This window comes from Colossoma macropomum, unplaced genomic scaffold (genome assembly GCF_904425465.1).
Source record: "Colossoma macropomum unplaced genomic scaffold, Colossoma_macropomum, whole genome shotgun sequence".
Lineage (NCBI taxonomy): Eukaryota > Metazoa > Chordata > Actinopteri > Characiformes > Serrasalmidae > Colossoma > Colossoma macropomum.
The window spans coordinates 17,919,988-17,932,969 of record NW_023494799.1 but is presented as its reverse complement, the minus strand read 5'-3'; the positions used below and the strand labels follow the sequence as shown (position 1 = coordinate 17,932,969).

Below are 12,982 nucleotides of genomic sequence, written 5' to 3'. Positions count from 1 at the left end.
GCAAATCATTTAAACCCTATATTAACTGAAAGTACAACATAAGACAACATATCAAACGTTGAAACTGAGAAATTGTATTGTTTTTTGAAAAATTTTGTATTTGCATTTTTCCATTTTGCATTTAATGCCAGCAACATTAGGACAGGGGCATGTTTACGACTGTGTTGCATCACCTCTTTTTTTAACAACACTGTAAGCATTTGGGAACTGATAAGACCAACTGCTGTAGAATTAAAAGAGAAATATTTTCCCATGCTTGCTTGATATAGGATTTCAGCTGCTCAACAGTTGCAAGATCTCCTTTGTCATATTTTTCATTTCATAATGCTGCTAATGTTATCAGTGGTGACAGGTCTAGACTGCAGGCAGGCCAGTTTAGTACCCAGACTCTTTTAATACAGAGCCATGATGTTGTAATATGTGCAGAATGTGGTTTGACATTGTCTTGCTGAAATACACAAGGCCCTCCCTGAAAAAACAGATGGTCCCTCTCCTCTTTGGACAGGAGGACACAGAGTCCATGATTTCCAAAAAAAAAAAATTTAAATTTTGATTCATCGAACCACAGGGCACTTTTCCACTTCAGCCCATCTTAAATAAGCTCAGGCCCAGAGAAGACTGCAGTGTTCCTGGATCCTGTTTATATATGGTTTCTTCTTTGTATGGTAGAGTTTTTACTTGCATTTGTGGATGCAGCAACAAATTGTGTTCACGGACAGTTTTCGAAAGCGTTCCTGAGCCCATGCAGTGATTTCCACTTGGAATTGTGTTTGTTTTTAATGCAGTGCTGCCTGAGGGCCCAAAAATTACAGCCAGCCATTATTGGCTTGTCCTGTTCATTCAGATATTTCTTCAGATTCTCTGAATCTTTTAATGATAGTATGTACTATAAATGATGAATGTCGCCAACGTCTTTGCTATTTTATCTTTATTCTTACTTCTTATTTTTAACGTTATTCTTGAATGGTTACACTGTTTGCCTGTGCAGTCTTTCACAGAGTGCTGAACCCCTCCCCATCTTTACTTCTGAAAGACTCTCTGGGATGCCCAGTAATTATCTGTTGTCAGTTAACATAATTAGTTGTGAGATGTTTCAGCAATGTTTTTTTTTTTTTAGCATTACACAGCTTTTGTTGCCCCTGTCCCAACTTTTTTGGAAAGTGTTGCTAGCATCAGATTCAAAATGGCCATATATTACTTGCATGTGACTGTGTGAGATTTAATTTTTGATCAGATGTCACAGGTATCCACTCAGCATTGCAATAAGAATTTGTTTATTAATGACTATATTCTAGGAATTATATTCATAATGTAAACATATTTTTCCAAATATTTCTGCCTTTATTACAGTTGTGATTGTATGTCCTTTCCATAAATCAAATGGTACATAAGAATGCCAAAAAGGCTTTTTTTTTGAAGACCCCTAGCTACAGATTTATGAACCAGTTTTATTGAGCTTTGTCGGTTCATAATTGTAAGATACCCTCATGTTGAATCTTGCGTAACAATCAATTAGTGCTCGTATGTTGCGTAATTAAACTGTTAAGATGTAAACAAAGTCATTTAGAGAGGCGAAAAATGCTTGATTCTGGTGAATACTACAGAGTCAATGGTGATAGGAACCAGGTGTCCAAAGTGTTTAAGGCCCCTAAAAAGCTACCTCACATAATGCTTTTGCATGAAATTACAATACACTGCCTGATGTCTAAGACATCATTTTATGATGGCTTTGATTTACAAATTTGGACTAAAATACATTACATACACTCAAAATGGACAGGTATATGCAGGTTGTTGTAAGAAAAAATATCACCAAAAGAAACCCCCCCTCCTTCTTTTCTCCCACATTTACCACTATATTACCATTACTTAGAGTACATATAAAACACAAAAAAACATAGGTTGATTGTTCATTTTGAATAATAAACAAAAGACTATAATTGTGTTGTATCCACCAAAACCCCTGGCAGATAATCACAGTCAATGTAATAAAGTCTGGGTCAGTAAGCTGCTGTACCACCAACCATTTCACAACAAAACAAGAACCACTTTGTTTATGATTGAATTATGCATAAATGTTGAAAAGGTTCTGGAATTCCCCTTTAATTATTTATGTAGGGGCATACTGGTTACAATGAACATTACCTCTTTTAATACGATCAGAACATTTGCTGCTCTTTAGGAGAAATTCTTGTGCTTTCAATCTAAAAGGGCCACTGATATAACCAATAATAACAAATTTTACAATTTGTAATAAGATGGTTTAATTTCAAACGAACACACACACATTAACTACCAGGAACTGTGAGTGCGATTTAAAAAAATGAGCACGTGGTAAAACCGCATTAATTGGATGTTCAGAACTTCAATAGTTTCTTTCCCCAGTAAATCACATTAATAAGCCTCTGGGTGCAGCTTGCGGTGAATCATGCAATCGTTGTGGTAAAAACTTTAGAACACACCATTTAAAAACCAAACAAAACAGAGGTGTACATTAGTGTAAAGTTTGATAGAAAATTCACTGTGCGATGGTCAGATGCAAGCTTCATCTGTTTAAACTGTTTCATAGTTTTCTTTCATCTGGGGGGAAAAAAAAGTGGTCAGAATCATTTCCACAGAAAGCAGAGTATAGAAAACATACTCTGACCAGGGGCCTGTCTCACAAAGCAGGATTAATTTTCCTCATTTTTTAAAAAATCTATCAACCTATGCAGCCAATCAGAACAGAGCTCATTTATTTTATATACATCTGTTTAATTCTAAGGGTTAAAGAGAGGTTGGAAAATGGTTGTGTACTAATGAATGACAATTTTGATAAATAAAATCAGACAAATGTTCAAGGTGGACCTCAGGGGAAAAAAAGCGCAAGATGTGCGTTCTTTAACTACTGTTGTGAAACAAGTTAGTTTTTGTGAAGCTGAAACAAAGTTGACATGCTTCGTGAGACACGCCCCAGGTACAATACAACGTCTATTACTGCTCCTGGAGATAGCTATAGGAGGTTGCGTGTGTTTGTATTTTACCTGAAAATCAGTGGTGCTCCCAATGTCCCACCCATCTTTTGCAAAGCCTCATTAAGCCCAGCTTTCAAAAGTGAGTAATCTGGCTTCTCAGTATAGTGCAGGCCCATTGCCTGAGACAAATAGCTCTGTAATACATCTACAGACACATTCACAGCATGAGAACTTTATAGGCAATATACTCCTATATGTGTAGGCTGTAAATGACAACAGAATGTTGTGACACACAAATCACTGACAAAATTTCACCTATCAATTCAAACTCACACACACCTGAAACTCTTCTCTTTTTAAAACAGCTGCTCATTAGCCCAAGAACATCAGTCATATACCTGTTCAGACAAAAAGAGTGCTGCTTACCAAACAAAAGTAAACATAAGAACATGCTAGATGTTAATTAATACAAATCATTCAACAGCTCTTTAAGAATTCTGTAACATCTTCATTTGTGTATTTCTGAACTTAAATGAGTGAGTGCATTACCTCTCCTTCTCAGCAGAAATAGCTGAGCTGGACTTAGTGATGTCACTCCAGGGTAGAGTGCCTGTCATCCAAGAAAGCAGACAGTAACCCAGAGACTGCAGATCACTACGGCGAGAAGGACCTGCATTGTGCATGCACACATTAGAACACAAACACCACAAAATCGACTCATTTTGAATATGGGCCATGTGGCAACGACTGAAATGTGAGGTAAGATCCCTGTTTGCTCAATGATGCTTTTTACGCCCTGCCATCCAAACAAGCATGATGCCAGTTTTTTGCTGCAACTTACTGTTGTCTATCCGGCCTCCCTGATACAATTCATATAAACGAGATGCATTAAACTTGCCTTGGTATTTCATACTTCAATCTCATTGAAAGTGATACAGCTTGGAATAAGTCCTCTTCAGCTGTCTATCACAATGCCAATGCAAACTAAAGTACTGTGCCAAAGTCAAAGACCAGCCTTCATTTATTAAACTTTCAGTCAAAACAGCCTTTAAGAACAAATTATTATTACAAGTTTTTTTTATGAGATATTTTATGAGAAAATTTGATATAATCTGTTTGAATAAAGAAGGACAAAGGAAAATAAGCGAAAACAAGAGTTTCCAAAACTGGAGCCTATAAATTGATTAAAAGATAAAATTGAAAATGGGATTCCTAACAACTGTACAAGACCGGGCAGACCACCAAAGCTTTCAACATCAGATAAACAGTACCTAAAGCTTACATTTTTGAGAGAGAGAGGGGAAACGTCAAGCTCCAATCTTACTTCAGATCTAAAAAAGGTCACCGGTGTTTGTGTCCTTCTTTCCACTGTGAGAGGACAACCCAACACTCTGAGTCTGAAAGAATGTGTAGCTGTCAAGAAACCATTATTAAGAAAAGAAAATAGACAAAAAAGCAGAAAATTTGCAAATCAAAAAAGCTGCCCAGAAAAATGGACAGGCCACCTCAGAGTCCAGACCTATACCTCACGGACTGTGTTTGGGATTAGGTACTTTGAAACAAAAAGTGCAACCAACTTCTAAGACTGAACTTTGAAGGTTTGGAAAAATATCCTAGCAGTTTTCTTTAAAAAACGACATACTATTTAATTGTTGAGGCTTCTGCTTATAACGGCACATAACTGTATCTTTACATTAAAGATACAGTTATATGCAAAACTTTAAATTACCCTGGTCAAATTACATGTTTTGTTGGTTAGCTAACACCCTCTACTGGAACAAACATAAATATCATACTTTTCTGCAAACTTCTATTTATTTGCAGAGGCAACAGAAATTTTGCAGAGGTGTGATCTCTGTAGAGGATGTGTTAACTTATTGTCACCTAAAAAAAATAAATAAATAAATAAATAAATAAAATAAAATAAAATTAAAAAAACACACTATTTGACCAGGGGGACTTTTGTCTATGACTGTATGTTTTTACTGTTTTATCATGATGCTGTAAAATGAACAACATACATAATGGCCATTTTGACTGGAAATTAAATAGGGTAGTCTCTGACTTTTGCACAGCACTGTACATGTTTAATAATTTTCACTGACTGGCTTGTGAGATCTGCTTACCAGCCCCCTTGTGTGAATCTAAGCTGATAAAGTTGAGGTTTCCCTGGTGGGGAGTACGGCTGCCTTCCCTGTACTCCACGTGGTTTCCTCCAGGACAGAACCTAAATGCATGGCCAAAGCCTGACAAGAATACCTAAAACACACACACACACACACACACACACACACACACACACACACACACACACACACACATTATATATATATATAAATCGAATACCCTTGCACAGAATGTAACAGAACACTAAATACAAACTAACTGCACATAGGGCATACGGACCTGTGAGTGTCCGATTGTGCTGATGTAGATGTTGCCAGCGTGGATGTCTGCATGAGTATATTCATTTTCATGTACAAATTCCAGTGCGTCCAACTAAAACACATATACACTCTTACAGTAAATACAGTAAATAAAGAAATATGAACATCCTGTACCTGAAAAAGGGTACATGTACACTTCTGTCATTCAAGGTTCAAACAACGTAAATGTATCCTCAAAAAGGTACAACATGGTCCTTAAAGACCAATAGTGTCCCTTAAATGAGTTTTAAATATATACATTTGTACTTTTTCCTGCATGAACTTTTTAAAATAAAAAAATAAAATAAAAAGCCAGTCAAGACAGGATGTATAGAGTCAAAGCAACTTAAAAAATATAACTGCAATGAAATATGGGACAATTATGCTCCCTAAGTAATAGCGATGCACTGATACCACTTTTTTCCTTTCAACACAGATATCTGATTCTTGAGTATTGACCAATACTGAGTGCCAGTAACTATCCACATTGAATTTTTAATTTGATTTTTGTCCTAATTTAATTTCTAATTAGATGTTCAATGTAATCATTCTGTCATTTAAATTTTAGTTCATTCATTTAATGAATTTCATCTTATTTGAGATTTAATCATGCTTTAAACAAATTTTTAATTTCTATTCTCCTTTACTTTTTAAATTTCTCTGTATTTTCTCATTTGTAACGCACTTTGAATGACAGCAGTGTGTGAAAGGTGCTATATAAATAAACTTGCCTTGCTATGCCAATACTAACTCTAACTAACCTAACTAGCTTAATAGTCCTAGTATTTATACAGTTCTCCAGTGCCTTTTCCACTGGCTGAGGAGGTTTGGTGTGAACACCCTCATCATCAGAACATTTTACACCTGTGTAGACCATTTTTAACTGCACAGCCATCAAGCAGAAAGCTCTGCTGAGGGTGGTGTGGACAGCCCAGCACATCAACGGAGTCCAGCTCCCAAGTCTCCTAGATTTATACACAGCCGCTGCCTGAGGAAGACAAGGGGGATTCTAAAGGACTCCACTCACCCAAGCCACTGTTTGTTCTCTTAGCTGAGGCGATAAAGAAGCATAAAGTTCAGAACCAGCCAGTTCCGAGAGAGTTTCTTCCCCCCGCCATCAGCCAGTAGGGCTTGTGTATCCGTCTATGGGCCTGTCACTACACCTCTGAGTCATCATCATCATCATGATCTCCATGGACAATCCATGGACAATCCATGGACTTACTCTGATCTTACTGCACCTTCAATCTAGCAAATCTATACTTACACATATAGATTGACATCTTGTACATCTATCCATAGCTTGTATAATCTGGTAGATTTCTCAATATTCTATCCCGTGTGTACCCTGCATCTCATTTATTTATCTACCTCAGACTCACTAATTGCACATATGGAAATGTGTACAACTGTACCTATCAGTTTTATTTTATAACTTATTACTGTACAAAACTGTACATACTAGTGCAATGCTAGTGCTTATTAATGTGCACATTGTGCATATATATATATATATATATATATATATATATACACACATATACACACATATACACACACTTTTTGGGGGGCTACGCACCTAAGATTTTCACCCACCTTCACACCTGTGTAAAGTGATGTGCCAGTATACGTGATTTTATTTTGATTTAAGCATGACATTAGTAATTCAAAAGCTCCAAAAAAAACATACTAATCGTAGTGCCAGCTGCAGGACTGCTTTCTCAGGCAGACACTTCTTCTCTATGTCCATAACTGATTGCAGAGTTTGGCCCATGTCAGGAAAAATTAAAAATCTGCAGAGAAAATAAAAGGCAGACACAAACATTTACACAGACACAAGCAACAAGGTTTACACAATTTATCATAAACACACATGCACTTATTTGACAAACACAGACATTCACAAACCTGTATGTGTCATGAAGACCAAAGCCCACACATGATGGAATTCCAAGAAAGTCCATACTGAGTTTCTTCATCCACTTCTCCACTGGAGAGAAACACACACACGCACACACGCGCACACACACACACACACACACACACGCACGCAGAGTACGGTGACAAGCCCAGACCCATTTTGTAAGCACAATGACCTACAGCATGGCAAACTGACCTGCGACAGGTTTAGCAGCTCTTTGAAGGAAGTTCTGTTCATTAAACAGTTGTCCTTCTTTAGCACCCTGAAAAGGGGAAGACAGTATAAACATGCACACACCTTCCAGTACTATAAACACACACACACAGCTGTGCCGAAGTATTCAACTCCCTTAAAATTCATCAGATTCGTCTGGATTTCAAATGACACTTAGATATTAATTTTTTTAAAACAATTTATCCTCAAAATTGATTAATTTAAGGTGATATTGGTTTTATGTAAGAAAATATTGTGACAAAAATGACTAACTGAAAAATGCTGTTTGCATAAATATTCAAGCACTGTGCTGTGGAAGCTCCAAGTTTACACAGATTAAAGATAATGAGGACAGAATTGCCATACAATTGGCCTTTACCTGTGAATCAATAAAAAAGTCCATCTTTTCTAGATAAAAGACCCTCTTATTTCAAGTACCATTGATCAGACTGTGCATCTGACAGAAAGCTGTGAATAAGAAGACTAAAGACCAATCTAAGGCAATCAGAGATAAAGTTATATACATGCACTAGAAAGGAAAATGCTACAAAATAGTATCTAAAAGTTTGAATATCCCAGTGAGTACTGTTAGATCACTTGTGAGGAAATGTACGCTGCATTATACCACCCAGGCATTGCCTAGACAAGGTCGTCCCTCAAAACTCTGCGTCAGAGCACAGAAGTCACAGAGGCGAACAATCACTCTGAGGAGCTAAAGAGTTCAGTGGCTGAGACTAGAGTAAAAGTGCACCAGTCAACAATATCAGGAGTTCTACATATATCTGGCCTGTATGGGGGGCTGCCTATAAAGAAGCCATTACTGAAGAATAAACACATCAAAGCAAATCTGGAGTCTGCCAGCTAAAATGAGGGATAAGGTTCAGTAGTCAGATGAGACAAAAATTGAGCTTTTTGGCCAAAATTCAAAACTCTATGTGTGGCGCAATCCTAACACTGCTCATTCGTCGAACATTATCCCAGCAGTGGGGGTGGCATCTTGTTAAAATTGAAGGATGAATGCATGGTGCAAAATACAGGGAAATACTGCAAGAAAATGTGCATCAATCTGCTAGAAAACTAAAGCTTCGGAGAAAATTCATCTTTCAGCAGAACAGTGACCCCAAGCACAAGCCCAAAGCAACACAGGAGTGGCTGAACAACAAAAAGGTGAATGTTCTCTAATGACAAAGTCCAGTCCAATCAAGAATCTATAGTACTATTTACCCCCAAGCATCATCCAACCAATCTGAACAATCTGGAGCCAATTTGCCAGGAAGAATGGGAGAAAATATCTTCCGAACAGTGTGCAAAGGTGGTAGAAACTTACCCAGCAGACTTAAAGCTGTTATTACAGCAAAAGGTGGTTAAGTACCTTCAACGTCATTATACTTGCACAGTACAACAAAACTCTTTTCTTCGCGTATCCCAACTTATAAAGCTGGGGTTGGAGCGCGGGGTCAGAGCGCAGAGTCAGCCATGATATAGAGCCCCCAGAGCAGAGGGTTCAAATGACTTACTCAAGCGCCCTCAAGACTTAGCAGCCCTAGGTATTGAACCCACAAGCCTGGGATCAATGTTTTTAAAGATCTGACTATTAATACATTTTGACTTTTATTTTTAAATTTACTTTAAGACAACATTGGTTTGCAAAAAAGCCAGAACAATCTGTGCAAGTGTTATTTGTTCTGATAACTTTTAAGGGGGCTGAACACTTTTGCAAGGCATTGTATATTACATATTATATATTGTCCCATGTTAGGGGTACTTACCAGTCTCAAAATGTGCTTCCAGTCATCAGAGCTGGTTCCCACACTGACCTGTTGCACTACAGAGAACTTCATGGGTTTAGATATTTGTGACACTCATAACCATCTCACAGGAGACCAGGCTATTCACTTTAAGTGTGAGAACATTTAGTATTATTGCTGCATATATGAAAAGATGCATTCTCCTCATCTATGGACTTTCCCATGCTCTCTTTTCCCATGCTATGTTTATGAAGCTGGGATTTATTCAGAGCACACTTTTAGGCTATACAAAAAACAATATAATGCAGTTCAAGACCAGATGAAGACTGTACCTCCATATGTCAGCTCCACTTCTGTCTGAAACAATAGTTTCACCAGCTTCCATTTCTTTCCGGACTGGTCACAAAACTCCACTCCTTCCTGCACAGGCTCCACAACACACAGTCGCTTGGCCCTCTTTGCTTTGCTTTTCGCTGAAAACACAAATAACACACTACACAAGAATATCGGTGTAACAATGCATTGTGACACTGTGGTACCACAATCCAAAACTGTAACAATGTGCATCATGGAAATGTGACAATGCATAATGAAGAATGGACATTCTATTTATTTAGCCATTTAATGCAATTGCATAGTTTGAACACCAAAGTCTGCAAATGATCAGCACCAATCAGCAATCCACTCCAGCACTTGTTCAACAACATGATTACCGTTGATGGGTTCTCCAGATTTTACACCACAAAACCACTAAAAAGCATCAAGGCCCACAGGGAATTTTTTTTTGCCTAAAAACATGATTTTTTGTTTCTCAACTGCTGATGAAGGAAACTTCAGAATAATGATCTAAAAAATAGCTTAAAAACCACTGCCTCCCCCTCAGTACTGGCCCTATGTCCACCAGAAAGTGCTGACCCAGTGGTTGAGAAACACTGTTATCATCATTTTTCTTAATTTGAATTTTGTTCAAGATACTGTAAGAATACTGAGTAGTGAACCCACTATTGTTAATCAAGTCAAATTGAGTCCCTTTTACCTGTACTTGGCTAATGTTAAAATCCTTAAAAAGAACACGAAAAATCTCATGATTAGAAACATGATTGGCGTGTAGCACCAAGTAAAAAAAAACTAAATCAGTCACTATATCACCCCCTTGACCATTTTACAAAAAGTAATGGTTATGGACTGTTTGGGGAGGGGCAAAATCTCCAAGATATATGACCTTCTGGTAGGCAGGTCCTCAGTCATCTGTAAAGAGGCTAGAGGCATGCATGAATCACTAATCCACAATGTCTGGGGTCGTTTCATTTGTTACTTAGTGAGGACAGACTTAGCCCATACAATGTAAGCTCCTGGAAATATACTGTATAAGTAACCCTCTGCAAAATTCATCAGTAGTTTTTTATTTTTCAACATTTGTACACTGATGCAAGATGTACTTAAATGAAAGTGTAGCGCCCTACTACAATCCTCAACATTTTCTGGTTGGTGCATTGTGTGTTTTTTAAATCCTTCAGTTGTTTTCCAGAGATTTTGTTTATGTGTCCTGTATTTTTATGCTTTGTTATATAGATATATACAAATATTGTAGGTTGACTATATCATTACACCTCTATTCAAGAGAACAGAAAGACTCCCTAAAAGGGGCTTTAATACATTACAACCACAGTCTGACTGCTTGTTTGTGACGTTTTCAAAGGATTTTTGCAAATTTTACAAAGGACATTCGTGAGTAATAAAAAAAAAAACAGGATTTCTGGCATTCAGTCAGTGACTACTGGGTAGTGTGTCACCTGATTTTTAATGTAAAATAATTCTTTAACTGATTTTATACAAGGCTAATATTTTTTTGATCACCAACCTGAGGGGGGAGTTTGGGCTTGGGGTAAAGGCACTATCTTCAGCTCTTCCTCCTCTTGCACCTTGGGGGATGCCTTTCGTTTCCGAGGTGACGTCAAACACTTCTGATCTAAAGGAAAAAATTGAACTTAAGAACAAGCTTTTACAGTGGGTATCTAATGAATAATCAGTTAACGGTAACTCCTTTGTTCAGCATGTTGCACAACTTTGAACGGTGTTTCCAAGTATCCATGATAGTGTAATCTGGTGCATGTAAACTGTGTAATCTGGTGCATGTAAGCTGTTTCCAAGTCTGTTTTTCCTGGATTTAGGTTTGTCACAAGCCATCACACTGAGTTGAAACCAGGAAACCAGGACATTTGGTGATTCAGTTGTATTAGCTGGGCAGAGGAGGTACTCCATGCTCATCAAAATCCGAATCTGTGATGCAGCTTTGAGGAGCACTGTATACAGCTACATGTTTTTTTTTTTTTGGAGGGGAGGGGGCACATAAGAAATGACAAGATCTTCTGTGTTAAATGTCTGCGAGTCTTGATTTCAATTCATTTGTAATGACATCTTGTATTTATGACTAATTTCAGCAGAAAAACACTACCCCTCCACCGTGATGCATGGCAAATTCAATTACTAATTTATTTTGTTTTCCCAACCTGAAGGAGAAGTCTGGGCTGATAAAGAGGACACCTTCTTTGGTTCTTTCTCTTCTTCTTCTTGCACCTTGGGGGATGTTTTTCGTTTCCGAGGTGATGTCAGAGCCCTCTGATCTGAAGAAACAACACAATTTTAAGGGTAAGCTTTTTGATGGGAGCGCACTGAAAAATCTGTTATCTGAGATTCTTTAATTAACCTGTGTATTTTACAGCTTTGGGCGGTGTTGCTGGACTGCTTGTTATCTTGGTGGCCGTTTGGCGTGTAGACCGAAAGATCGGTGAGCGGGTCAACGCTGAACTGGCTGAAGCCTCAACAGCATCTAAACAGAAAGAACGGCACAAATATAAATATAACCAAGACCACTCCTCGTATGTTCATGATTCTAGAGACAGAGTTCACTGTGACCTGACAAACAAAAGCACCATTTCACTTTGTACAAATCGCCCCTGGCTCCATATTTTTGAGACACTATAATTCACTGGTGCCTGTGAACTGTTTTCCAATCTTTATTCCTCGCTCACAGGGGAGGCGTGGCCATCTGTGTATCAAGATTTACCTTTACTGCTGTTGAGAGCTGATAGTACTGAGTGTGGGCCAGGAGAAAGGCTGTGTAAGCTGCCATGAGGACCTGGATCTGACACCACTGCAGTCTCTGTGTCTGCAGTCTCAGCTGAGTTAACCAGGCAGGGGAGCTTCTCCCCGCAAGACGGACAAAACTTGAACCCAGACTGGAGTTTTGAGCCACACTGCGGACAGTAATGCAACAGCATGTTTGACTTGATCCAGTCACGCAGGGAAGTTAATGGCCTGTTCGCTTTTCGCAGCACACTGCACCTCTAAAGAAGACTCTCAAACAGCAATTCCTGACTAGATAAAGTTAGCTAGTTGGATCATTTCACTTCACAGTCACCTGCCTTTCTCGTCGGTATAACTTAACTAATAGTTTAAAAAATCTGTCCTGTAAAACTGAGTCGGAGAAGCAGGAATAACGCTATTAGCCAACTTAGCTAAACTCTGTTCTGACGTGTCACGTGACACCACAACGGCGGCTGGCGAGGCCCAACGTTGGCGCGTTTGTTAAATGCATGGTCTTTGAGGCCAGTAATAATCATGCATGTATGTGCTAATAAAGCTACCTGATGCTTTTGCTGAATCCTAACACTTTGGACTCCGAACCTCCAAGGATGTCGAGTTTGAAACTGTGCAATA

At 38.3% G+C, this 12,982-nt stretch overlaps 1 protein-coding gene across 1 annotated transcript; it reads right to left on the bottom strand.

The window, feature by feature from the left end:
* Positions 1 to 2,239: 2,239 nt before the first annotated feature.
* On the bottom strand, positions 2,240 to 12,834 carry vrk3 (VRK serine/threonine kinase 3). Its single transcript, XM_036586401.1, has 15 exons — positions 12,330 to 12,834; positions 11,970 to 12,092; positions 11,773 to 11,886; positions 11,124 to 11,231; positions 9,595 to 9,735; positions 9,284 to 9,339; positions 7,497 to 7,563; positions 7,289 to 7,370; positions 7,071 to 7,173; positions 5,361 to 5,453; positions 5,081 to 5,213; positions 3,504 to 3,624; positions 3,294 to 3,352; positions 3,024 to 3,159; positions 2,240 to 2,580 (listed from the first exon to the last, which is right to left on the bottom strand). The coding sequence occupies exons 1-15, from the start codon at positions 12,541 to 12,543 to the stop codon at positions 2,577 to 2,579; spliced, it is 1,554 nt and encodes a 517-aa protein (XP_036442294.1). The 5' UTR covers positions 12,544 to 12,834; the 3' UTR covers positions 2,240 to 2,576.
* Positions 12,835 to 12,982: the final 148 nt, after the last annotated feature.

Coding starts and splice junctions, on each gene's coding strand:
- vrk3 (XM_036586401.1), bottom strand. CDS start 12,543: ATGCTGTTGCATTACTGTCCGCAGTGTGGCTCAAAACTCCAGTCTGGG. Junction 11,887..11,969: donor CAAAGCTGTAAAATACACAG/GTTAATTAAAGA, acceptor TTGTTTCTTCAG/ATCAGAGGGCTCTGACATCA. Junction 7,564..9,283: donor GGAAGCACATTTTGAGACTG/GTAAGTACCCCT, acceptor TCCCCTTTTCAG/GGTGCTAAAGAAGGACAACT.